Source organism: Microtus pennsylvanicus, chromosome 10, assembly GCF_037038515.1.
Source record: "Microtus pennsylvanicus isolate mMicPen1 chromosome 10, mMicPen1.hap1, whole genome shotgun sequence".
Taxonomy (NCBI): Eukaryota; Metazoa; Chordata; class Mammalia; order Rodentia; family Cricetidae; genus Microtus; species Microtus pennsylvanicus.
The window spans coordinates 72,759,135-72,785,715 of NC_134588.1; the positions used below are offsets into that span (position 1 = coordinate 72,759,135).

General features: G+C 37.5%; 1 protein-coding gene across 4 annotated transcripts in view; it reads left to right on the plus strand.

Moving 5' to 3' along the window:
• Positions 1 to 26,581, plus strand: part of Znf385d (zinc finger protein 385D) — an 899,443-nt gene that overhangs the window by 742,855 nt on the left and 130,007 nt on the right. For all 4 annotated transcript variants that reach the window (XM_075988657.1, XM_075988660.1, XM_075988658.1 and 1 more), the window contains one exon: positions 10,696 to 10,806. In XM_075988657.1, coding sequence (XP_075844772.1) covers positions 10,696 to 10,806 — 111 coding nt within the window. The remainder of the gene's footprint in view (positions 1 to 10,695; positions 10,807 to 26,581) is intronic.

Below are 26,581 nucleotides of genomic sequence, written 5' to 3' on the forward strand. Positions count from 1 at the left end.
AGCAGGATCTACTTTTTCTTTCTCCATGTAGCCGAGTTTATTGAGAAAATATGCTGCCATTTCTGGGCCATATCAGATACTTTAACAGCTAGGAAAATGATGACATTAATGCCATCTGCTGAACTCTCATTCTAGAGCTGTGTCATAGGAAACCTTGTCTAGGTTGTGCCCTGAGGTCCTAGTTGCCTAAGCAATCTGTCTTTTCACAAGTTGAATGAACCCCAGTAAAGTAAAATAAGATGTTTCCTCATCCTTAATTTCTGAACTTACTAGGTCTCTGATATGAGATGTAGAGCTAGGACCGTACAGATTTGCTGTGCTAGAATTGTTCTGCCAAGCCTGCTAAAGCTTTATAGCCACTGCCCCTATTATTTAATGGGTTTTTAATGAAATAATTTTTATTTATAAAGATTCCATGAAGCTGAAAGATACCTAAGTGCAGCAACAAGATTGTAGTGTCTGCCTCTAAGTATGCAAAGAAGTCAGTTAAACAAGTGAAAAATCATTTGGTTAACAAATAAAAGGCTTGATGTATACAAGCTTTAGTTAATGATACCATGTCTCATTATGGAATAAGGGCACAGAATTAAAATAATGAACTTATCTCGTCCACAGTGAAAACCACAGTCTGAGAAATCAAAATTTCTTCCCCTTCAACAATTACCAAATTGTTTGTTGCATTGGACAATTAATCTTCCCTCAGCCGAATTCCACTTGAGAAATACAGCTTTTACTAAGAAGCTATAGTAGACCTAATGACTACTTTAAAGCAAGATTTATTTTATACAGATGTAATTACCCATAAGATTGATATAATTATATCTTAGTATCTTTTGCATGTTGAATTGAAGTTTGTTTTCTTGTGGAATATGTTCACAGTTGTTCAGCTCAGGGTGATTTCTTACCCATTGTTATTTTTAGTCTACAGTCAATTATTCTTGGTAGCTATCCTATTATATTTCTAAGTAGTAGATGTTAGAATTTTAACATGATAATCCCCATGCCACTTTATATCCACTGGAAAAATTAGACCTAGTTAAGAACAATTGAAAATTACCCTACATAGAATTCATTCTTTTTTGCTAGCATTAATTATATATATGAGATATATATATATAAATCATAGTTTCTTTTCTCATATAACATAATTTGAATATAGTTTCTTTTCCTTCTATATATCCCAGTTCCTCCCCATCGCTCCTTCTATAAATATATTTTATTTTCCCCTCCCAGGGAGATACATGTGTTTCCTTTTATTCCTTCCCCTATGCCTAACCTCTCTAGGTCCACTGATTGGAGTTTGGTTATCATTTGTTTAATGGATAATATATAGATATAATCGAATATATACCAAGTTTATCTTTCTGGGTCTGGGTTACCTCACTCAGGACGAATTCTTTCTAATTCCATCCATTCTGTAAATTTCATTATTTTTTTAACTGCTGAATAACTACATTGTGTAAATGTACCACATTTTGTTTATCCATTCTTCTGTCAAAGGACATGTAGGTTGTTTCCAATTTCTGACTATTAATGAGTCAAACAACAGTGTACATGGTTCACTGTGTCCTGTGGTAGGATAAAATGCCTCGCACAGTGAAGTACATGTATGTGTATATTTATGTCTTGGAACTTTTAAGAATGAATAGATCATAAAAGTTACCTGTAGATAAGTTTGCAAAAGAGTCACTGAGTTATCTTCAAATCATTTAACAGTGAGATATACAAGAAGTACATCTATAAAGTAACAAGAGACAATATGTACTTAAAAACATTTATCCCCCAAAAGGTGTCTTTAAGATCATTGCTTACTTTTTCTTCAGATGTTACATATCTCATTTTGTGAAGTTTCAAAACTACTTAAAAATTTCGCAGGCTGGTCAATAAGAGCTCAGTTCAGTATTTTTCCCCTGTTCTTGTCTCTGGATGTAAGACTTCCTTGAACTCATTTCTTCTTCCTTGATCCTTGGGGTTCACAAAACTCTTTGAGATGAAAATTGATTGTGCTAATAAGAAGTGTTCTGGCTGCTCCATCAGATACTAAAGCTTCCTCTATTAGTGATTAGGCAAGAGAAATAATGTTAGTTTGTATTTTTCTTTTGATTAAAACATCATAAAATTAGAGATGAAGGTAAAGTGTGCTTCTTCTAAACTTTTTTTTCTTTTTTTCCAGAGTTCATAGACTTTATTAAAATGCAGTTATCATCAATGAGGAAATTGAGGTTTTATTATATCTGCATGCATATTTGGCTTGTACAACTTTTTGAATAATTTATTTGTGTTTATGGAGAAATGTGTTTCTTTGCTGGGTAGTGGTGGTGACCCCTTAATCCTTGAACTTGGGATGCAGAGGCAAGTGGATTTCTGTGAGTTAAAGGCCAGCCTTGTCTACAGAGCGAGTTCCAGGACAGCCAAGGTTACCAAACCCTGTCTGGAAAAACAAACACAAAAGCAAAACAAACAAAAAACAAGAACAAAAATACTAATTAAAAAATAGGAAATAAAGAAATGTGTTTCTTCATTGCCATCAGACTTACTTTTGCTAACTAGCCAGGTGAAAAATTATATCTTTCTTTCAACTTTCATTTTTCAAATAAACTGCATATCTTGTTTTGACTGGACATTTACTTGTATTTCCATACTTGATGCTTAATCAACATTAGCCATCTTCATTAGCATTAATTTATCTTTTACATTGTTATTTCTAAAGCTGATCTGTAATCTACAGAATAGTTATCTTTATTTAAGTATTTTCAACATTTCTTCCATATTTTTGTTGTTCAGATATTTTGCCAACAAAATAATACAGTAATTAAGATTAAGTTTCTTATGACAGGCAAGATGGCTCAGCTGGAAAAGGTCCTCACTCCCAAGAACCTGAGTATCATACCTGAGTATGATATCTAGGAACTACATAGTAAAAGTAGATAACTTCCTCTGATCTCCCCATGGCTGCCATGGCGTGCTGCCCGTTCTCTCTCTCTCTCTCTCTCTCTCTCTCTCTCTCTCTCTCTCTCACACACACACACACACACAAACACACACACACACACACTTCAACACAAAACAATTAGTGAATGAATTAATATAATTAAAAGTGACATGATTCAGAGATAATTCTTAGGGTAAAGAGACAGGCCACTCAGTCTGATAACCAGAGTCAGTCTCTTAAACCAACAGAATAGAAGGAGAAAACCAACTCCTTCAAGATATTCTCTGGACCTCATGAGTATAGTATGGCATGTACACATGTGCACTCATCTACATATATGATCTCCAATTTAAGTGCCTGCTTCTTGTTATCTGTCATTATTTTCTTCATTAGTTTGAATCTTCATATGGTTGAATTCATCCTCTCTCCCTGGGTCACAGGTCAGTCTCTATCTGACTTTCCCACTGTTGAAAGAAGTTGGGGAAGTTTTCTTCTGTAATTTTGTTGAATATATTTTCTGGGCCATTGAGCTGTAATTCTTCTTCTTCTTCTACCCCTATTATTCTTAGGTTTGGTCTTTTTATTGTGTCCCAGATTTCCTGAATGTTTTGTGATGAGAATTTGTTGGAGTTGTTTAAATTTGTTTTTATCTTGGAATGTTTTGTTTTCTCCATTGATAGTGAACGAAAGCTTGGCTGGGTATAGTAGTCCTGGGCTTGCATCCATGATCTCTTATTTTCTGCAGCACATCTATCCAGGGCCTTCTGGAAGTAACAGCTATGTTAACAAAGCTTCTTTTTGTGTGCCTGATCAGCAATGGCTCCTTATATACATTGTAGAATCATTTAGTCATAACCTAGATTCTGTTTACTCCATTTGGAGGTCTAGAAATTAAGATGTGGGAAATTTGATCAAAAGAACTAGTTGTACCAGGTGTGGTGGCAGATGCTTGTTACCCTAGTCATTACTCAGAAGGATGAGGCAGGAGTATCACCCACCAGTTAGAGGCCAGTGTGCAGTACTTTAACAATTAGCATGTAATTATCTGTTATTCCTCATCTAGGGGCAAATGTGAAAGGTTATATTTAGCACTGTATACTGGTAAGAACCTACATCTGAGATGTGATGAACTGGCTGTTTATCCCTTTTCTGTCAGTGCTTTTCCATTGGGGCATTCAGTGTCTTGTCAATTGAACAAGGGGACAAAATATAACCTTATAGTTCTTCCTAGATATCAGACACTGTTGGTCCTAGGAAGTAACACATACATGGGGATGACCAGTCTAGGCTCATTTAAAATTGAGATACATTGAATTTCCAACAATAGAGGTTGTTTAAATAATTATGACCAAGACATTCAGGGAAATTAAATTCCATTGTATTCCATTAGTGAATAGGAAAGTGGAAGTTAAATGAAAGTATTTTGTACACAGGTAAGTTAAAGAAAATGCATCTCTGTTGTGATTTGACTTGCTGTAGATGGAAGTTCCTGCCCAGTTCTGCAGTCATACAGCTTCAAATAAACACACAGAGGCTTATATTGATTATAAACTGTTTGGTTATTGCTAAGACTTATTACTAAGCAGCTCTTACATCTTAAATTAACTCATAATTCTTATCTATGTTTAGCCATGTGGCTTGGCCCCTTTTTTCAGTAAGGTATTCTTATCTTGCTTCCTCTGCATCTTCTATTAAGTCTCTGCCTTTCCTCTTCCCAAAATCTTCCTTGTCTGGTAGCCCCCGCTATACTTCCTTCCTGACTACTGCCCAATCGGCATTTTGTTAAAGCAATATGAGTGACAGATCTTTAATGTACAAAATCATGATCCCACAGCATTTTCTTTGTCTCCATTTCCTATGAGGCATCTTCTGACAACTTGGAATTCCCCAAGAGGATTCTTCATTTTCACAGTGACCTCCTTACACCAGATTCTATTGTGAAGCTTTGTCATCAGAAAGACTAACCGTGTAATTCCAGGATTTGTTCTTTGAGTTAAATGACCTCTACAAAGTGGGAGCAGGCTAGAGAAATGGCCAGTGTTGCCATTAGGAAACACTGGTATCTCTGGGATGCCAGGCTTGTGTGTGTCTTTTGGTGTAGAAAAAAGGAGGAAAACCTTCCCTTTTCCATTCTCTGGGGAGAAAGGGTCACTGTCTGCATTTAGGAAGCCTTGGTTTCTGTCCTTAAAGTAAAATAGGTTACTTTATTGGAACCAAAGATTTTATAGTTTCTATCCTTGTTTTATTTATCTATGTTCTGAGAGATCATCCATATGGGCTTTAAATCCAATTACCCAGTTGGATAACATTCATGTCATCAGCAGACCTTTCCAGGGTTATTGTTGTTATAGCTTGCAGGATTCACTGCTATTTCATATTTTCATAGTAAAATCATGATATCAAGTACTGCACTTTCTTTAGACATGTAGTTATTAATATGAGTTATAAGAACACAAATTTATAGATGTTGATGCATGGAAAAATATTTAATTATGGTATCCAAGATTATCAGAGGGAACATAAAAGTTTTGTGGGTGATAGCTGGCTTTACACTTACTAGTCCTGTGACATTAGCAAGGGACATGGGCAGGTCAACAGAAAGCTAGGATGAAAATAGCACTCATTGACCTGAATCACCTAAGAAGTGTCCCTATCACCTTTAGAATTGATGTTGTTCAGGATTGCTAGAAATATCAGCAAGGGGACAACCTTTACATTCCTAGACTTCCTGGCATTTATGCTATTTTTCTGTGACTTAAAATCTGAAAGTCACAGCAATAACAGACCAAAGGGAGAGGAAATCTTTCATAGCAGAAATATAACTTAGGATTTAAACTTCTTCCCTGCTTAAGTGAAATAGGTTCATGCAGGGAGAACTGGGTGTGGAGCTGTAGCCCCTGGGGCATGCTCACTTTTAAATCAATTTAACACAAAGCCCAGAGAGGATGCATTGAGAACCTGGGACTAGGATAGAAATACAAGGGGCCTTCAGTCTGAAATGAAGAAAAACATGTTCATTTGGCTTTAAATAAGGCCATAGACTGAGTTCGAAATGCAATGTTAGTCTAGAGATGAGGCAAGCATAGCAATAGGTAGAGTGTTGTTCTTGTCTTTCATTTGTGTTTGAGACCAAGTTAATAAATTTTGAAATTCTGACCTTTAAAATATCCCTACTCAGAAACCGGACAAATCTGCCACTGTTTACCATGTTGATTTTTTTTTTAAAGACCATCTCTTTCTGAGCGTCATGTGGTGTCATTTAGGTATGTCTCAAGGCTCCATGCTTGAAGTTCTCTGTATTAGAGTGTTTGTTCTGTGTCCTTTATTTACATGGAAATCTTAATATTTCATTCATATTTTCAAAGAAATTTCTCTTCTCACACCACTGTTTGCTTTTGAAAATGACAAATGTAAAAGCAAAAGAGCAAAACTGTGTTTATGCTCCTGTAGAATCCTTTGAACACACTTATGGTAGCTGCCTCTGAGATGTTAATTTCTAATTGTGTAGTATCAATGTCTGTGTTGGGATTCTGATTTTCCTATGGAAGTTGACCTAAGAACTTCTCTTTTTATGTTCCCTGCACATGCTAGCTGCCTTTCTGTTCCACTGTGTAGATCCTTTGACTTATGGGTTGAAAATGTATATAACAGTCTTTGTAGGCAAACATGGTAAATATTTATAACTATAGGAAAATGGAGAACTTGCTGTGTGAGAGTCCCCAGTTTGTTCGTATATGCTCTGGCTGTATGTCATGTCATGAGTCACTTGGTTAACATTTAGTAATAGAATTAGTTATTATTCAAACTTAACTCTTCACATTGACTCATTGTATGCATTTGTATATAAGGTATTACTATTAATTTTTACTGTTAAAGGTGTTGTAATTTAGTAAATTTGTTTGACTAGATTCCTGAAAGTTACAAGGATTTTTGATGATGTCAGTTGTACTTTGAAACATCCATTTATAAGATACAATTCAGTGGTCTTCCTCCCCCGCCACATATATAGGGAAATAAAATAATTGCTGAAGAATATGCCAGTTTGCATCTTGAAATCTGATTTCATAATCACAGTGATCATGGCATTATTCAATCCAAGCAAAAGATTTTTGAGAACATGTTACATTTTGCATGCAGTATCCAGATGATCTGGAATACCTTCCACAAAAATTGAGGTGTTCAACCCAGTAGACACTGCTTCTCCAGTGTTATAGAAAGATTAAAATTTGAAATAATGCCATGCTCATCAGTAGAAGATCAAAACCAGTTCTGTATTTTTACAGAGCAAATCTTTGATATAAATAGGAGGGGGGTTTATGTCTTAAAATACCATTATAGGAAAACTCTAATATCCCTTCATCATTGATCATTAATGCTTAATGGGTCATGGGAAGAATTCATTTTCTTCTCTGAGAGAACTGGGACCTTTTTGTGCAATGAATACTTACAACAGAGCTCAGTAGGATTAAGTCCCCTGAATTAGCAACCTTCTTCTACCTCTCACCAGAAGGGCACAGGGAGAATCATTCTGTATGAGTGCTGTACACGTGTGGGCTGGCAAATTAAAGAGGGAGGCTAACCCCAGGAAGCAGAGTGAGGTGTTTGTGGCCTCTATGGTTTCATGCTTGGTTCACTGTTATTTTCGTTTCTGTGGAAACAGGGGTGAGCAGGTCTTGAGGGGGTGATAAAAAAAAAACAACTTGGCTTGGATGTAAAACATGATAGTATAAATGGAGAAGAATCCTATACCAGACCCCTAACCTTCCCCACCACTCTTCTGTAGTAGACCCAAGTGAAGGAAAGGGCATATCCTTTTTGATTAATTTTCCGTCTTTAGAGGAACTGAATTGAATTTAAGAATATTTTTAAATTGTTAAGCCTGAAGAATAATGAAGAATATGCTGCAAACCATGCAAATGCACAAATGCATGCCTATAGCTAAGTGCAAAAATACATGGTGATGTCGCCACTTGAAGGAGCACTGCTCAGTTATAAAAAGGACGAGGCCGTGGATGTATGAGACAGCATGATGAACTGTAAGATCATTACACGCCATGACCTCATGTTCTGTAATACCATTTATGTGAACTTAGGGAAATGATAAAACTTCAGGGAGAGGAACACTTTCTTGGCATGCCCAAGCCTCTCTATCCTGTGTACCACAAAGAATTAAAATACAGTGACAGAAAGTAGGCCTGCTGTTTCTGGGCCTCACGTTTAACATTGGTGACTTTTTATATGCAAGTAATGCCTAAGAATGGATTTTAAAAGACAGCACGATAAAACTGAACAGTAAGTGGGAGGAGGGGACCTTGTAACTCATTAATACTTGGAAGTGAACATAAAAATCATTAGAACAAGTCAGACAGTAGTGGCATACACCTTTAATCCCAACACTAGGGAGACAAAGACAGGGAGATCTCTGTGAGTTTGAGACCAGACTGGTCGACAGAGTGAGTTTCAGGAAGGCTTCAAAGCTACAGAGAAACCCTTCCTCAAAAAATTAAAACAAACAAACAAACGAACTAAAATAAAATTCATTGGAACAGCCTAGGTTACCCTGGTGTTGGAAGTTTTCCTGCATATGTGTTTCTTTTATTGGTTAATAAAAAAGTTGCTTTGGCCAATAGTTTAACAAAATATAACCAGAATGCTATCTATCTGTCTGTCTGTCTATCTATCTATCTATCTATCTATCTATCTATCTATCTATCTAGAGTAGGCAGGGTCAGGAAGAAGTCATGTAGCCGCCATAGAGACAGATGCCTCCGCCAGAGCCCACTAAAGTTTTGCCAGTAGGCCACAACCCTGTTCTGATACACAAATTAATGGATATGGGTTAGTTTAGAATATAAGAGCTAGCTAGCAAAATATTTAAGCTATTGGCTAAACAGTATTGCAAATAATATAGTGATTATTTCATGGTCTGGACAGCCGGGAATGAACTAACCACTCCCCCCCAACGTTAACCCCAGAATCTGGGGGGAAGAAATGTCATATGGCTTATTTTGTATGTTTTTTGAGATACAGTTTCACAATGCAGCAGCATTGACTGACCTCAAAGCTTTCCTCCTTTTACCTCAGTCTCCAGAGTCATGCTCATTACAGGTGTACATCTCATTTCCCACTGGAATTAATAAATTAGGGATGGAAGAAGACGGATTTGATATGCCCATGAGTTCTTTTGATTGCTGTAACTGTTGAGTAAGAAACAAGTTGAGGGGCCACACCTGGAAGGTATTTAATAACCACTGAGTGCTATATGCAATGTACATTACAAATGGTAGATTAGACCAGCAATTGTGACAGGAGAAAAAAAGAGTCAGAGACCAGGAGCTTTCTTGTACCTCCCAGCAGATGGATAGGGCCAGCTAACTGGATCCAGCCATTCAAACTTCACCAACATTCTGAATAGGAAAAGTAGAGAATTGTAATATGTAACACACTGGACACTAGGCATCGTTCCTTGGACATACTCTTCCCTCGTACCGTGCCAGATCATTTTCAAGCTATCTCATGAAGTCTTTAGTGAGGCCTCTGAACATGGGTTCGGGATTTCTAGCCAAATGTAGTAGTGCCCATGTATCATCCCAGCTTATAGGTAGCTGATCCAAAAAGATTATGAGTTTGAGACCAACATTGAGTTCAAGGCCCACCTGGGTTATACAGGGAAACAAAAAGGAATAATGACAGCAAAGAAGAAAAGAATTCCCGAGTATGGGAATATTCAGTAACATTAGGGACTTATGGATATCTGTGTGTACATGGACATAATATTGAAAAACATTAAATGACCATGTAATGATGTTAACAATGTTTATCAAAGCATGAGGCTCATGCTAACTTTCTGCTTTCACACCCTCTATAATGTAGCTATCTATGCTTATCGGTTTCTTTGTGCACACAAAATGATGTTAAGTAATTTTTATGAGTCATCATAGTTAAACCTCATCCCAACCTTAGAAGTTGAACACAAGTGACTCATCCAACGATGACAGTGCAGACCAAAGTGTTGACTGATACTAATTGGTGGGATATTGGCACATGGCCCCTGGGACAGTGCTTGGTAAAGGAATACTACTACATTTAGCAGGGTTGGACTGGTGACAGTGAGTTTGAAGTTTCTCACCCTCTTCTGAACTGGGATGGAGATAACCGAAATTTTGCCAAGAATCTTTGTGCCCATGCATGTAAGTCCATAGAAGATCGAAATGTAGCTTGTCAGTGGTGATCAAAAATGGATTGCCAAGTGAGCTAATGTTTAGTTCTGTGTGTCCTTTTCTGCTAGATTTGCAGGAATGTACTTTTCGGGTCTGTATGATACAAAACACAGACTAGCATTGGATAGTGGTGCGTAATTAATAGTCATACTTGACTTTGTTGTTTGAAGTCCAGATTTCCACAATGATATAAACACATTTCAATGTTAGACTGCACAAACTAGTAAGAGCTTGAGTTTCTGTAAACATTTAATTATCCATGAGTATTATCAGACTATGGCAATTGTTGCTCCTAAATGAGGAAAGCACTTAATGTGCAGACACTAATGGGGACATCTTTCATCTTCTTATCACACTATGCTTTGGGCTTATTGTTATCTATTTTCCGAGAGAGTAGGAGTGCCTTTTCTTAGCCTAAAATTGTTCTTTACAACATAAGCAGTAGACAGGAGCTGTGAAGATTTAATGAAACAAGCAACATTCAGTGAAACTGACAGCCTTTATTTCTCTCTGTTGTGTGTGTTGTGTTCTCTCTCTTTACAGATGGACCCTATTCAGAAAGCCGTAATAAACCATACATTCGGGGTTCCTCTTCCTCATCGGAGAAAGCAAATCATCTCATGCAACATTTGCCAGTTGAGATTTAATTCAGATGTGAGTGGTAACTTTTTCAATGACAAAATGTATTATATGGTTTCAGTTTTCAGGTTTCTTTTTTTTCCAGCAACCGAGCATGCCCAAATCCAAAGATAGCTTGCCAGTCTGAATGTTCTTTAATTTGGAGTTTACCATTTCACATTATATTATTTACTATAAAAATGCATGTATATCTAGATATACTTAAAGTTTTATTCTTTATTTTGCTTTTAGTATCTTGAGAATACTTAACGTATATCATATGCTTTGTTTTTGGAGATTAGCAAATTCAGAACCAGTAAAGATTTTAATAGGTTACATCTCTGAAGTATGACAGATCATTCTCTAAGACCAAGACTTTTCCTTCAACTGTGTCTGCTAACTATCGACAGACTCCCAGTTCCAAATTAGTGCTTTGGGAAGTAAGTGTTGTGTGTATTTGTGTGTGTGTGCACATGCACACACACCCACACCCATGTACTCTCCGAAGTGCAAATGAACAGGAAGATCCAAAGACCTCAATTTCTAAAACACAAGTAGAACAAAATTTCCATGGGGAACAACATAGAAGGGAGATGTCTGGGGACTTGGCCAATGGTTTGAAAGTGCTGGGGAGGCGGAAGGTAGATTGTAGATCCATCCCAGTGATTCCAATGTTTACTTGTAACTAATATGAAAACGTTTTTGACATTTTCTCAACCCTTAAGTCTGCCTTGGTGACGAATTAGTCCTGAGAGGCATAGAAGAAAGAATTGTGTACCTTGATGCAACAGGAATTGGACACCCAGTGCTCAGTCTGTGAGCAAATGGAAGGCCCTTGCTTGCTATCTGAATGGACCCCCATCCTGGCCTGTCATTTCCTGTGCAAAGTTTCAAGTCTGTGGAGAATGTCATCTGTTGAGAACACCACAGGGTGCCAGCCACAGAAAATGCATGGGGCCTAGATGGATGACTCATTTTTTTCTGTAACAGAACAGTTCATTTTATGTGAAATTTTCTCAGGCCGTGGAACTCACATCTTCTGTTGCAGTTCAAACAGTCCTTCCCCTGACTTGAAATAAGGGTGCGTTCCTCATCTTGTCCCATTGCATTTGAATTTTATAGACTTCCCGTAGTGCACTTGAGTAGTTTGTAATCAGTAGAAGAAACTTACTAGTTCTAGAGGTGGGAAGACCAAGCCTCAACTGCTGGCAATTTCAGAGTCTGGCAGAGAGCTGCTGCCTGTTTTAGAGGTGATACATTCTCACTAGGCTTTGACAAACCAGACTGATGAAGCAGCTCCATGGAACACCAGTTTCTGTCCTCATGGTCTGATCGCATTAACAACGGCCTCAACCCCTACTGGTTTACCTCATGGGTTAGGATTTCAACATGAGAGGTTGCCTGGAGCAGAAACCCCAAGCCACAGCACCACTTGAATGGTTCTAATAGTATATTAGCTGGTTAAATGTGCCTTACCCTCTCCGAGGAGTGGATGGGGTGGCAAGTGGGGGGAATGGGAGGAGGGGAGGGAGTGGGAACTTGGATTAGATATGTATAATGAAAAAAGGTAGTTTGATTTCTTTTTAAAAAAGAAAAAGAAGAAGAAAAAAGAAAAAAATGGAACACTAAGCATACGTGATATCTTTGGACAGGATAGTTTTAGTACTTTTAAAATTTATTTGTTTTTAGAAGCTGAGCATCTTCATTTGACTGGTACATAAGTTTATCATAGACTTGCTGAATTCATGAAAAATACCATATTATAAAACAATGATTTCTCTCAATCATTGTAAAAATGTAGCATCCTTCTAACATGTAAATAAAAGTGGTAAACTAATTTCTTTCTGAGTTAACATTGTTTTTATTTAAAATTTCATTTATTTGTTCAACTTATACTTTTTGGGTCAAATTATAAATTCCTAAAAGCTTAAATAAGGTAAAAGTTATTTGTTCCATGACATGCTTTTGTTTCATAAGTAGTAATTATACTTCCTAAGACTCAAGAGCAGTGTTGTAAACTGTGAGCTCATTTCAGAACACTGGATAAATGAAAACCATTTCTGTCACCATTATTCAACATTGCTTTTGCCTAGTTTTTGTTTCCCTTAAATTGAATTGAAATTTTACTTTGAAAATTACCAGATAAAGATGACAAGACTCTCCTAAACCAAGTTGCCAGCTTTTCATACACAATGAGACCATTTTCTTTACTACTTTCATCTTCCAACAATTCACTACCAATATTTTCTACTCTATTTAAGAGCAATTGTGTGTATTAGGAGTCAGAAGGATGTTTCAGTATCTAGATCTAGCATCCACTGGACCTAAGACTGGATGCAAGAATTCTTCTTGCCATATCAGACGAGGACTTTGGAGTGATCATTCCCAGTAATGAGTCTTTCAGCATTTCCAGGTGGTGGTTCCAATTTGGGAGAGTGTTTCTTTTCTTTTCTTTCTTTCTTTTTCCTTTTTAAATTTTTTAAAAAGAGAAAGCAAACTAGCTTTCTTCATTTCACATACCAATCCCAGTTTCCACTCCCTCCCTTCCTCCCATTTCCTCCACCTCCTCCCCAACACCACCCCTGATCCACTCCCCAGAGAAGATAAGGAACATTGCTCCAAGGTGATATTCAAACCATGGTTAAGAACTAAAAATGGAATCCAATAAACTTTTAAAGACCTTTACATTCACAGATGCCATTATTATCATTAATTTGTAGAAGGTAATACAAGAATTTTTACCATGTTTCTTTTCTCCTATATGATCTCATTTTCTTATTAAAAGACAATATCCATTTATTTTCCTAATAGTGTTTCTAGGTGGCATAGGGTCTACATGTATGTTTATCAGGGATAACTGACTCCTGTTTTCACAATTTTGCTGCATGTCATGTGATCAATGAATTTAGACAAGCTACTGTGGTATTTAGGCTTACAGATCTTGGTCATAATTAACCACTTAAGGCTTGACCATGACAAGACAGAATGGGTACTAGTTGTCTATTTGCACTGCCCTTGGAAAGAACACAATATATCACCTCATTTTTCTGGTGGCAAGAAGAATAACATAGGTCTCTCTGGGTGTTATCGGGGTATTAAAAGGATTTTGTTGCTCTTAGGGGCTCTGAAGAAGACATCTCTGTCTGGGTTCCAGCTCATGGAGACTTGTGAACCTCTCCATTTCTCTAGATAACAGAAGGCTGTTTAGTTCCTCACTCAGTTGTTTTAACACTTCTCTCTGACTCCTGCACAGCAACAGATCATACTGGACCAATCTAATAATCTAGGATAATTGCATCACTTTTAATCCAACTGACTTGCAACTTTAATTGAATCTGCTAATCTAACTTCACTTTTCCATGGCATATATCTCATGTTAGGTTTTGAAGGGGAGAGATATTAGCTTTCTTTCAGAGGTGGCTCTTTACTGTGGATGCTTTCTGAGGAAGTCTGACCATTGCTCCAACTGTGTATCATGGACATTAATTTACAAGCCATGAAATTATAAAACACAGAGTTCATTTGCTCTGTATTTTATGTTACTAAACATTCATTACTTTTACATTTCCCTTTATATTTAATGTTTGATGTAAATTCACCATATAAGATTAATCTTTAAATGACTGTTATATTTGTTTAGTTACACACATATGTTCATGAGCATGCATGTGAAAGTCGGAGTCAATTTTTCCTTTCAACATGTGTGTCCCAAGGATCCTACTGATGTCCTCAGCCTTAGCATGGGAAGCAATGTGATTGTGTGTTTACTGACCTGCAATATCTAAAGTACTAATTTTATAAACTGTTTAGATGCTGAATATCAATTAGATTTATCAATTAATAACGCCATAATGATACAATCCCTATATAGAGATCAACATACATGTATATGATATCATAATATTTAACCCTAAGGAAGCCCTTCCTAACCTCAAACCTCTGGCCATTTGTTCTTTCCAGGTAATCTGGATTTTATTTCTTGTTTCTGATTTTAAGCCTAGGAAGTTTTGGAGCAACATCGTAATTCACGTGTATGTGTGATTGAATTTTCTTTCACTAGGAAAGTGTTTTTGCCACAGGAACCTTTTTACATTTCAAAGCTTCTTTTCTTTCCAGGGAAAATAATAGCTTACAATTCTTTTCATCTCTGGATCATGAAAATTCAATTTCCTTTCCATCACTAAGCTTTTATTTATTTTTTAACCCTTCATATTAAAAGCTATGTAGTTTGATGTTGTACATACCTGTTTCCTATATGCTACAACTTCCAGTTAGGTTCCTGCAGACAGGTTTTAAAATGTCATAAACTTTATTCCATTCAATGAAATCAGATTGCCTTTTCTCAATACAAACTTTTCATGGAAGAAAAGATTTTAATATTCATATGAATATATTGGGGTTACACAAAAACATCCAATAAAGGCTGAAAGGTTGTAATGTGCTCAATTATTTTATCATCGTCTTAAAATAAGCCCAGTCTACTATGTGGCCTGAGCAAGTTAGTCAGTATGCCCTTGAAAAACAACTCAAAACTGGGCCAGTATGGATACAAGATGATTGAGTGAAGGAAAGAACAAATACTTAATGATTGTTTGTAGAACATGAAATAAGGTCGCAAGTTCCAAGCCAAGAAATATAAAATTTTTTATAGTCAAACTCATAATAACAAGATTTTATTGTATTTTAGAGGCAGAAGAAATTGATAATTTCTTATGCCAAAGCTAAGTGATACTGTAAGAGATTTGTAAGTGGCCAGGTGACAAATAGCTGTTGTTCTTGTTGCATTTCTCTTGCAGTGATAAAATGCCCTCACTAAAAGCAACCAATGGAAGGAGGACTTACTTTATTTATTTATTTATTTATTTATTTATTCATTTATTTATTTAAGATTTCTGTATCTTCCCCACCACTGCCTCCCATATCCCTTCCCCTCCCCCAATCAACTCCCCCTCTCTCATCAGCCCGAAGAGCAGACCGGGTTCCCTGCCCTTTTAGCTCACAATTCCTGGTGATAGTCCATCATTGTGTGAAAGTCACGGCAGCAAGAGCTTGAGACATCACATCCATAGTCAAGAGCCGAGAGAGAGAGAGATGCACTCTCATTGCTTGCTTGTTAGTTCTCCCATTGCAGAGGCTGCTGCAGTGTAGCAAGGCTAGAGCTCTGTGTACTTCTTTGTAAGTCACACCATCTTGGAGGGATAGCCTTGAGTTTCAGTAAATTAATGGTTGGGCTCAAAGCAGATACGGAGATAATGTGGGCCTTACCTACAAAGATTCCTGCTTCTTCTCACTCAGTCCCACTCGCAACTCAAGAACAGACAGACACACTAACAGTTTAAATCCAAGTTAAAAGTCAAATGCCTGAGTTATAATGCAGTAACATTCCTGTGACAAGTCATGACTACCAACCATTAATTACTGCTAGGAACTTATTTGGTGAAGCAACAGAGGAACAAAATATTATTAGAAAAGCCAATTGCTCAGAGGCCTCTGACCCTCTAAAGGGAGATATTTGAAATAACCACCAGTATCATTAATAGTTTCCCAATGCTGTTGTATTAATAATTATTAATCAGTTAATCAATTGATTAATATTATTTATGTTCCACAGTTTTAATCCAGGGATATAGTGAGATTAAGCAGTTTAGAGTTTTCATAATGCTCATAGAGTCAGTGTTAGCAGTGATTTTTCTTTCCAAGTATCCAAATCACTCAATTACCTTCTCTTCATAACATGTGTTAATTTTTTTTTAATATTTAAAACAACATTATTTACGACTGCTGCTTAAATACAACCTAAACAAAACCTGGTGGTTGTATCAACATTAAAGACCTATTCATTTACATCCTACCTTAAAATATTTGTTTATTTCTTATTTTTCTGTGGATGTGTAAAAACCTTCATGAATTAAGGTGCCATACAGGCATGCAGGTGTCTACAGAACAAAGTCCTCTGAAACTAGATTTACAGGTGTTTGTGAGCTGTCATGTGGATCCTAGGTACTGAAGCCAGGTCCTCTGAAAGACCAGCAAGTGTTCTTAACCATTGAGTAGCACAGATGCCCAGCTCCAACTTTCTTAAACAAAACTAAATATCTATGTTGTAAGCATTAATAGATTTTATAAACCATAAAATGAAATTATATATATATATATATATATGCTAAGGAAAGTTAATAGACTTTAAGCCAACACTGTAGTCTTACTAAATGACACAGGAGAAAGGTTCCTAAATGACCAGCACTTAAAATATGCATCCAGTTCCAAACTTGAAGACAAAACTGGGGAAGAGAGCAAAAGGGCAGAAAAATGAACAACACAGAAGTACAGAAACTTCTAGGGACTAGTTCTTAACAGCTGCTTCACGACTGGTTGCTTTGGGCTCCTCTTTGAAGTTAAAAGTTTCACAATCTTATGACTTAAGATGAATAACCAAGGGTCAAACAGATATGCCAGTAGATAATGGTGCCTGGCACCAAGTCTGAGTTTGATCCCTGGCTCCCACAGGATAGAAGAAGAGAACTGACTCCCATTGGTCTTTCTTCTGCACATGCATGTGCAGTATGCCAGAACATATACATACTCACATACACAGCAAATATGTATAATAAAGTAAAAAGTTATAAGTAAATAGATAAAATGGCTCACCAAGTAAGATGCAGAACTGCAGGCTGAGACAGGGGAATGTGGTGAATCTCACGCTAGCCTGGGCAATGTAGTGAGACATCATCTCAAAACTAAAAAATAAGTAAAATTAAATTACTAGCCATATACTTTATTGATGTTAAAATTAAATACAGTATGGAATGATGGCTTAAAAACTCTCACCTAAAAGTCATTTTTTTCATGGGATACATAGTATAGTTATGTGGATTTTTCCCCCTTGAATGTTAAATCACCTCTTAAGAGATATCAACCTGGAAATACCTTTGCTATTCTTTAGATAATATATTCCTTTTTGAAATGTTAACTTGTTGCTTTTGCTTTTAGTTTTAAAGTGTTTGTTTTTCTATTGATATAAAGCATTCATTCCTGGAGAATTTCCACCTTTTAAATAAAGAGTGGTGGTTCATCTATTAAAAACTTCTCACCTCTTTAAGTTTGTTATTGGTGGTGTTGTGTCTTAAGAGTCTTCTGAGGGTTGTGTTCTAAGACAGATTTCCAGTCAGATTTGACACATTTCATTCACAGGAGAATCTGTTGACCTGTGGGACTCAAAGTAAGACATAGTTGGGGATTGAGTATCGTGGTCTTTTTATTAGGTGCCATTTCTTTCTGAAGAGCAATATCTGGCAGGGATAATCTGTTTGTCAGAGAAGAGACCTCTGGGAGAAACAGTTGTATAAAATATAAGTGGGTTGTTGGATGACTGGCATAAGCCATGTTTTGGGGTGTGTGCTGATGAAACTGGGTGACCTCTGTAAGCTATATACTAGGGTGTGTGTTGGCAGACTGTATGCTGTATGTCTACATGTTTGGGTGGCTACATTGATGATCATATCTTCCAGGTTTACACTTGGGCCCTTTTGTCTCTAATATGCATTAGGTGCTGATTTCTGTGTGGAAAACCCAGTGCTGTCAGAACAGCTCAGAAAATAAAACTTTTTGTAATTAAATTTTTTGTTTATTTTACATTCCAACTAGTTTCCCCTCCCTCCTCTCCTCTTGTTCCCTCACACAACCTCCTTTCTAACCACTCCGCATCCGCTCCTCCTCCATCTCCACTCAGAAAGGTTAAGGCCTCCTATGGGAATCAACAAAGCATGGCATACCAAGTTAAGGCAAGACCAAGCTCCACTGCCCTGCATCAAGGCTGGGAGAGGTATCCCACAATAGGGACTAGGTTCCCTAAAGCCAGTTCATGTACCAGAAAGAGGTCCTGTTCTGATTGCTAGCAGCCCCCCAAACAGACTAAAATGCACAATTGTCACCCTGTTGCAGAGAGTCTAGGTTGATCCCATGCAGGCTCCCCAGCAATTATTGATCTAGAGTCCCTGAGCTTCCATGTGTTCTGTTCAGGTGTGGGTTTCCTCTTCATGATCTTGACTACCTTTGATTGTTGTGGTATGGAGTGGTGGGGCTACGTTCCTGGCATCAGGCCACCCGCACGGCTAGCTTTATGCCCCGAAATAATTATACAGAAACTGTATTTTTTAAATCACTGCCTGACCCATTAGTTCTAGCCTCTTATTGGCTAGCTCTTACATATTGATCTAACCCATTTTTAATAATCTGTGTAGCCCACGAGGTGTCTTACCAGGAAAGATCTTAACCTGTGTCTTTCTGGAGTGGGAGAATCATGGTGACTGCCGCCTGTCTTGGCTTCTTTTTCCCAGCATTCTGTTCTATTTACTCCACCCACCTAAGGGTAGGCCTATCAAATGGGCCAAGGCAGTTTTTTTTAATTAATTAACCAATGAAAGCAACATTTGATCACATCATCCCTCCTCTCTCTTTTCAACTGGACTCCTAGAGCTTGGCTCAGTGCTTGACTGTGGATCTCTGCATCTGCTTCATAAGTTACAAACTGACGGTTCTATGATGACAATTAGAGTAAATTATGGTAGTCAGCAATCTGAATATAGGGGAAGGTCATGCCAGGAGTCTTAGCTGGGGTCATCCTTGTGGAGTCCTTGGAGTTCCCTGGAACCAGGTTTCTCCTTAACCCTACAATGGCCCTCTCTATCAAGATTTAATTGCTCTCCTTCTTCATCTCTCTCCCAACTTGACCATCCAATCCCTCACGTTTCCCACTCCCATTTCCTTCCCTCTACTCCCTCTTACCTCTAGTTTTCCCAGGAGATCTCATCTATTTCCCCTTCACAGGATCCTCCTGTTACCTAGTTTCTCTAGGGCTGTGTATTATAGCCTGGTTATCTTTTGTTTTATATCTAATATTCAATTATGAGTAAGCAAATACTATCTTTGTCTTTCTGAGTCTGGATTAACTCACTCAGGATGATTTTTTTCCTAATTTTATCCATTTGCCTGCACAGTTCATGATGCCATTTTTTTTATCACTCTGTTATACTCCATTGTGTAAATGTAACACATTTTCTTTATCCATTCTTTAGTTGAGGGGCATCTAGATTGTTTCCAGGTTCTGGCTATTACAAATAATGCTGTTTTGAACATAGCTGAGTAAGTGTCTTTGTGGTATGATTAAGTATCCCTTAGCTATATTTCAAAGAGTGGTATCGTGGGATCTTGAAGTAGGTTGATTCCCAATTTTCTGAGAAACTGCCATACTTATTTTCAAAGCATTCACACAATTTTGCAGTGGAGGAGGGTTCCCCTTACTATACATCCTCTCCAACATAAGCTGTCATTAGTGTTTTTGATCTTAGCAACTCTGACAGGTAGACGATGGCATCTCAGAGTTATTTTCCTTTGCATTTCCCTGATAGCTAAGAAAGCTGAATAATTCTTTAAATGTATCTTGGTTATTTGAGATTCTTCTGCTGAGAGTTTTCTGTTTAACTCTGTACCTCATTTCTTTAAAATAGGAATATTTGGTATTTTGATGTCAAGCTTCTTGCGTTCTTTATAAATTTTGAAGATCAGTCCTCTGTCAGATATGAGGTTGGTGAATATCTTTTCCCATTCTGTAAGCTGCAGTTTTATCTTATTGACAAGAAAACAAAACTTTTAACAATTTATTTTTATATTATTTTATGTTTTTGTTTTATGTGTGTGTGTATGTGTGTGTGTGTGTGTGTGTGTGTGTGTGTGTGTGTGAGAGAGAGAGAGAGAGAGAGAGAGAGAGAGAGAGAGAGAGAGAGAGAGAGACTCCTGGTGCTTACAAAGCCCAGAAGATGATCTGAGGTCCCCATAATTAGAATTATAGACAGTAGTTAATCAGTATGTGCATACTGGCAAAGGAACTTGGATTCTCTGGAAGAACAGCCAGTGTTCTTAATTGTTCAGCCTAGACTCTAAGGAAGCAGTTCTGACTATTGGAAGCATAAGGATCCAAGTCAATGGGAATGGGAGAGTCAAGAATGTCTAAATTGGACATAGTTTCATCATCTGAGGATGTAATGAAGGGTAGACAGAGAAAAAAGAAATGCAAGAGTTTATATTTCTCTAAGTTTCTTTACTACATAGAAAATCAGATTTTAAACATCTAAAAAGAAAAAGTTGATGTTTCATAGGAGCAGTAAGTCTCCCATTAGCAGAGAGATAACTATTTCTGAGCACTATGAGTCCGTGGGAGCTGTTCTATATTCATGCAAAGAGAGGTCTAAGAAGTCTTCTGGGAACAGGTAGCCATCTCAGTGGGTAGACAGACACCAAGTCAAGCCTGAAGCCCCGATTTCCAATCTTCGTTCTCTCTTGGTGGGAGGAGAAATAAACTCACACAAGTTACTCTTTGACCTCCACATGTATGCCCTGCTTGCCCACACATTCACACACAGAGAAAACAACATAAAAGATAGATAGAAAGGAAGGAAGGAAGACAGACAGAAAAAAGTAAACTATTTATTTTTAATAGTTTTTCTGTTCATTTGTGGATTTCATAGATACAGAAACCAAAGGGCAGACTGTGTCATTAACTCTGTGAAGGTCCCTAGACTTGAAATAGCTAAGAGAGTGTGATTGAGTTCCACCATAGTGCTTTTATTTCTCATTAGCAGGCTAATAATACATGGGTGAAATTTTTTGGGGGGAGCCACCTTGTAATGGCTGCCACTCTCAATTATGGCTACTGGTCTTTTGTATATACTGTAGAAGCTGATCAGGGTCATATACCCACTAAATTAAAAAAAAATGCATTTTAAAACTTAGAGGCACTTAAAGAATGTAACCATGAAGGTGGCCATAGATTCTGAAAGTCTGTCATGAACAAGATTCTGCCGGGGACGTCTCTGAATATATGGGCATGCAGGCCTGTGAGGAGGAAGGCTGTGCCAGTGAAATAACAGACTTGTTGCCATCTCAGTTCATCAAAAGTTGACCTTGGATCTCCAGACACGGAGGTGAGCACCTGCTGATGCAAGAATATTCTATAAAGGCCTTAGACAACACTCAATAAATTATGAATAGATTGATGAAGGGAGCGATCAAGCCTAGAGACACTTTCCCTGTTTCTCTGGAAGGAAAATGACAGTGAAAACAAGAGTCTGGAAAATGGCCTGCTCCAGCTGCGCTACTGTGTGTTTGACACTCTCACTGCAGGATGAAAATGAACTCTGGGAATCAGTCCTTCTCCTCAGTGTATGATCCCTATGCGGGATTCATATCTTCAGCTGTGCGTTACTGAAAGCTAAGTATGCAAAGTGAGGTCTTCAATCAAAAGGGATAAGATGGAGTTGAACCTCAACATGGGCTGCCAATGACTCTCGTGAACTGCAAACGTGCTTTGTGGCAGCCTTGGAATTTTAGATGATTTGGGAAAAAAAAACCTAGCATCTAAATTACCAAATTTGAACTTTGTGATTATACTTGACTTCATAGGATATTGGCAACCACCTCACAGTTTGACTGTTGGTGGGTTATTAACATGGGATAAGAACCCTTATGTAACCCAGTTCTTGACCCAGCAGTCACCTGATATGCCTATCTTATGTAAGTTTCATCAATGACTATCTATCTCTTTTGGCAACCATATGTGGTTCTTAAAGTGGTACTAACCACTAAAAAATTGTTGTAAATGAGCTAATTGTCATCAAGAATCCAAAATCTTAAGAGATAAAACTTGCCTATCCCTTTAGATCAACTCCAGTCACTGGTCCTCAGGACCCTGATATGTTTCATTGTAATTTATTTTAACTTCGTATAAAGGAGTTTCACCAGTGCCAAGATACTGGAATAGTAGGGCTGCATCCTCGGGTAGAGGAGTGAAGGACTTTGAAGATTCTGAAGTCAAGTATCCACTTGTAAATATCTGGATTTTGTGGTCGTTTTTACCTTTTTCTCTTAACTTTTGTGGGTTTTTTTTTGCTATTGGCTCTTTTTTTTTTAAATTGAGGTTTACTTTCTGCATTAATTGTCAGAGCAATCATGATAACACACATTTATGTTTTCCAAGTATCAAAATTGCTCCGTGTCTCTTTGTAGATCAAATGCACCTACCAATATAGTTTACTTTCTTCACACTAGGAGTTTTTTTTAATGGTAATTGTTTCATGGGTGATAATTCAGCTGGATCCTTGGGTAAATAAAACTGAAACCACAGCTCCAGCAGGTGCCAAGGTTCGGGTACCTGGGGAGAATTTCTTCCATGGCTATTGAGCCTAGTCTATCGGTCCCTCTTCATCTAGGCAGTGTTTTCAAAGCTTGTTTTACATCAAATATTTTGTTCCAGGCTCAGCTGTTTGGAAGTCAGACAGATCTTACTTTAAATGCAGAATAATGCCCCTAGCATCTGTTGTCTTGTCCCAAATCAATGTTTTGACACAAATTGAACCTGATCAAGATAAAGCTTATAGTCCTGTGGGTTTCATATGTTTGTAGGGGTGCAGAATAGGGAAGTTGGAAGCAGGACACAGAATGATTGGCAGTTCAGTTTTCTAGGCATATATCCTGATGCTTTTGAAACACAAGTGATTTTTTTTTGCATAATAATACATCACAGTCTATATATAGGCCCAGTCTACGTACTGGGCACAAATAGCTTTCCAGCTTTTATGCAGGCGCTCTGTGTAGAAGAATGTATGGCATATTTAATCCTATCCAGCTTATTGGTGATGAGGGCCGTTGGTTGGGCTTTTAACCTTCCCGTAGACGCCTTTTTAAATAAGGTTGCAGAAGTAGTCTCTGAACAGTTTCTGTCCTTTTCCCAAACAGGGCTTATTTTCTCTGCATCAGTGAACTTGTCATGATAATCAACTTTTTTTGTCTCAACCATCAATCACTCTTGATTACAGCTGGATAGCAGTTCTGTTCTGTTGATCAGCTCATCAGTGCACGTAATATTACACCTGGAGGCCAGTACAAATCAGCCCTCCGTGGGGGAAAAGCACTTTCCTCAAGGCTTTTGTGGAAGGTTTTATCATTTACATTGTGTCTCATTGAGTTGTCTTGTCTGCTTCGACTCTACCTCCTCCCTCAGCAACAAAATAGCTCCCCTAGTCTCCTCGATTATTTGCCCAATTATTCTGCTCATAATCTATTTTGTCCCTATTATCATATTAAGCTTTCCAATCATTAATGCAGATATTGTGGAAATTCAAATCACATGAATTATAATTCAATGAATATTCAGTGCCACTGTAAAACCAGTTTATCGTGTGTTTCACTTGGATGTTTGCAAGTCTAATTGTGTTGATTTCTTTTTATGGTTTCCTGAATTAGTTTTTTTTTTCTGTTTTGGCTTGGTAAACTGAATATTTATCTTTAATTTTCATCTTCTTTTAAGGAACATTAGCTGTCTGCCTCTGTGGTTTAAAACGTCATCGAGAAGTCAATATTTTGAAACCAATCGCTCAATGTCAGCGTTGCTCTTACACAGTGTGTGTAATGTATGCTTTATGCAGTCAAAATTTTTCTGATTTCTCTAAGTTATCTTACATTTTTTAAACTAGTCCCATTGCAGAGAAGTTGCTAGAGTAATAATAACATAGACCCACAGCAAACTATTTACTTATTAAATACTTGAAACAGACACATGGTTAAAGTATATGTCTTCCATTTAGTACCTAGTCTCTCCACGATTTGTATTATTTTTATTATTGTGTGAAATCTGAAGAAATGATTTAGAAAATCATGAAAATAATTGAACAGGTAAAGTGCAAACAGTCTGGCACCATTATGGCTGGAAATTAAAGAATAATGTGGATTTGATTAGAAACCAGCTGTTCCCTTTAAATGGCTTAATTAAAATAGCTTAAAATTTTACACTAATATTTTCTCTTTTTGTAAAATAAGTAACTTATCTCCAGTTCTCTTTAAATTATATAAATATTTCTCCCTTTAAAATAGATATGAGAAAGAGTTCCGTGCTTTCACACTGTACTGACATTGGACAATTTGTGGTTCGTAAGCTATGAAGCAAAGCTAGGTCAAATGGCATGCAATCTTTAAGGACACACACACATGCAATACTGGATGCGAGCTCAGCATTTACAAAAACTGAGCTCAGATTGGTTCAGCACTTTCTCTGTGTTCTGTAAACTTCCTAGTACTGGAATTCATCAGTTTCTTGTAAATGTATCGATGTGCCACGGGTTTAAAAGTTACCTTGTGTACTTTCCAGAACCCACTCCTGTGACTTCCCAAAATAAGCAGCCAATATCTTCTCGGGAGCCAAAATAAACCACTTTTTCTTCTCAACTGTGTGAGGCATGTCCAATGGCTTGTTTGGTATGACAGTTTGTCAGAGCAGACTACAGTCTGGTTTCAGTTTTAAACCTTAGCGCCACCTAACGTTTGGGGTGGGACTATGCATCTTCTCCCATTACTTGGGTGAAGTCTCTATGATGAGTATTATACTGTGCTCCCAGAACACTCTGCAGGCAGGACAAACTGTAGGTCTCAAAATACTCTGCAGGCAGGACAAACTGTAGGTCCCAGAACACTCTGAAGGCAGGGCAAATTGTAGGTCAAAGGTTTTGTGGCTGGATTAGTGTCCCAATTCCTTTACTTGAGGCCTTGCCTGGTTACAGAAGATAGCTGGTTCAGGCTCCATGTTATCCATCTTTGCTAGGGTTACTCTCATAGATTTCATGGAGTTTTTATTTCACTAGGCTTCTACCTTACTTCCCAAATTCCCCCAATCCAGTCATTTCTCCCATTATTTTCTCCCTCCACATTCACCCATACCTGATCTCAACATAAAACCAGTTCACTGAACCTGTTAGAAGAAAACTGAGACTAGCTTGGATGCATTAGCACATTAAACAACTTCCGGAATAGAATACCAATAGTTCAGGCACTAGAGATCAACAGTTAATTAATGGCACCTCATGAAGCTGAAAAGTATCTATAAGGCAAAGGACAAGATCAATAGGACAAAATGGCAGCCCAGAGACTGGGAAGGATTTTCCTTAACTCCACATGGGACAGAGGCTAATATTCAAAATACATAAAGAACTCAAGAAACTAAATATCCACAAACCAAATATTCCAATTAAAATATGGAGTATAGCCCTAAACTGAGAATTCTCAACAAAAGAATTTCAAGTGGCCAAAAAAAAAAAAACAACCAAAAACAAAAAAAAACAAAAACAAAAACAAAAACAAAAAAAAACTTAAAGGAATGTTCAACATCCTTAGTCATCAGGGAAATACAAATAAAAAAGACTTTGAGACTCCACCTTATACCTGTCATAATGGTTTAGATCAAAAACACAAGTGACAGCTCATGCTGGTGTGAATACGAAGCAAGGGGAAACACTGCTCCCTTGTTGGAGTACAGCTTGTACAGCCATTTTGGAAATCAATAGCAGTTTCTCAGAAAATTGGGACACAATCTGCCTCAAGACCCAGCTATACCACTCCTGGACATATATATCCAAAGGATACTTCATCCTACCACAAGGACACTTAGTCAACCATGTTCATAGCACTTTATTTGCAAAGTCAGAAACTGGAAACACCCTAGCTGCCCGTCAACAGAAGAATGGATAAAGAAAATGTGGTACATTTCCACAGTGGAATATTACTGAAAATAATGTTAACAACATTGATATCACAAAATTTGTAGGCAAATGGATGGAAATAGGAAAAAATCATCCCAAGTGAAGTAACCCAGACCCAGAAAGATACACATGGTATGTACTCACTTATAAGTAGATAGTGGCTGAAAAAGTAAAAGATAATCTTGCTGTAATCCACAGACAGAGAGGCTAAGTAACAAGGAGGGCTTAAA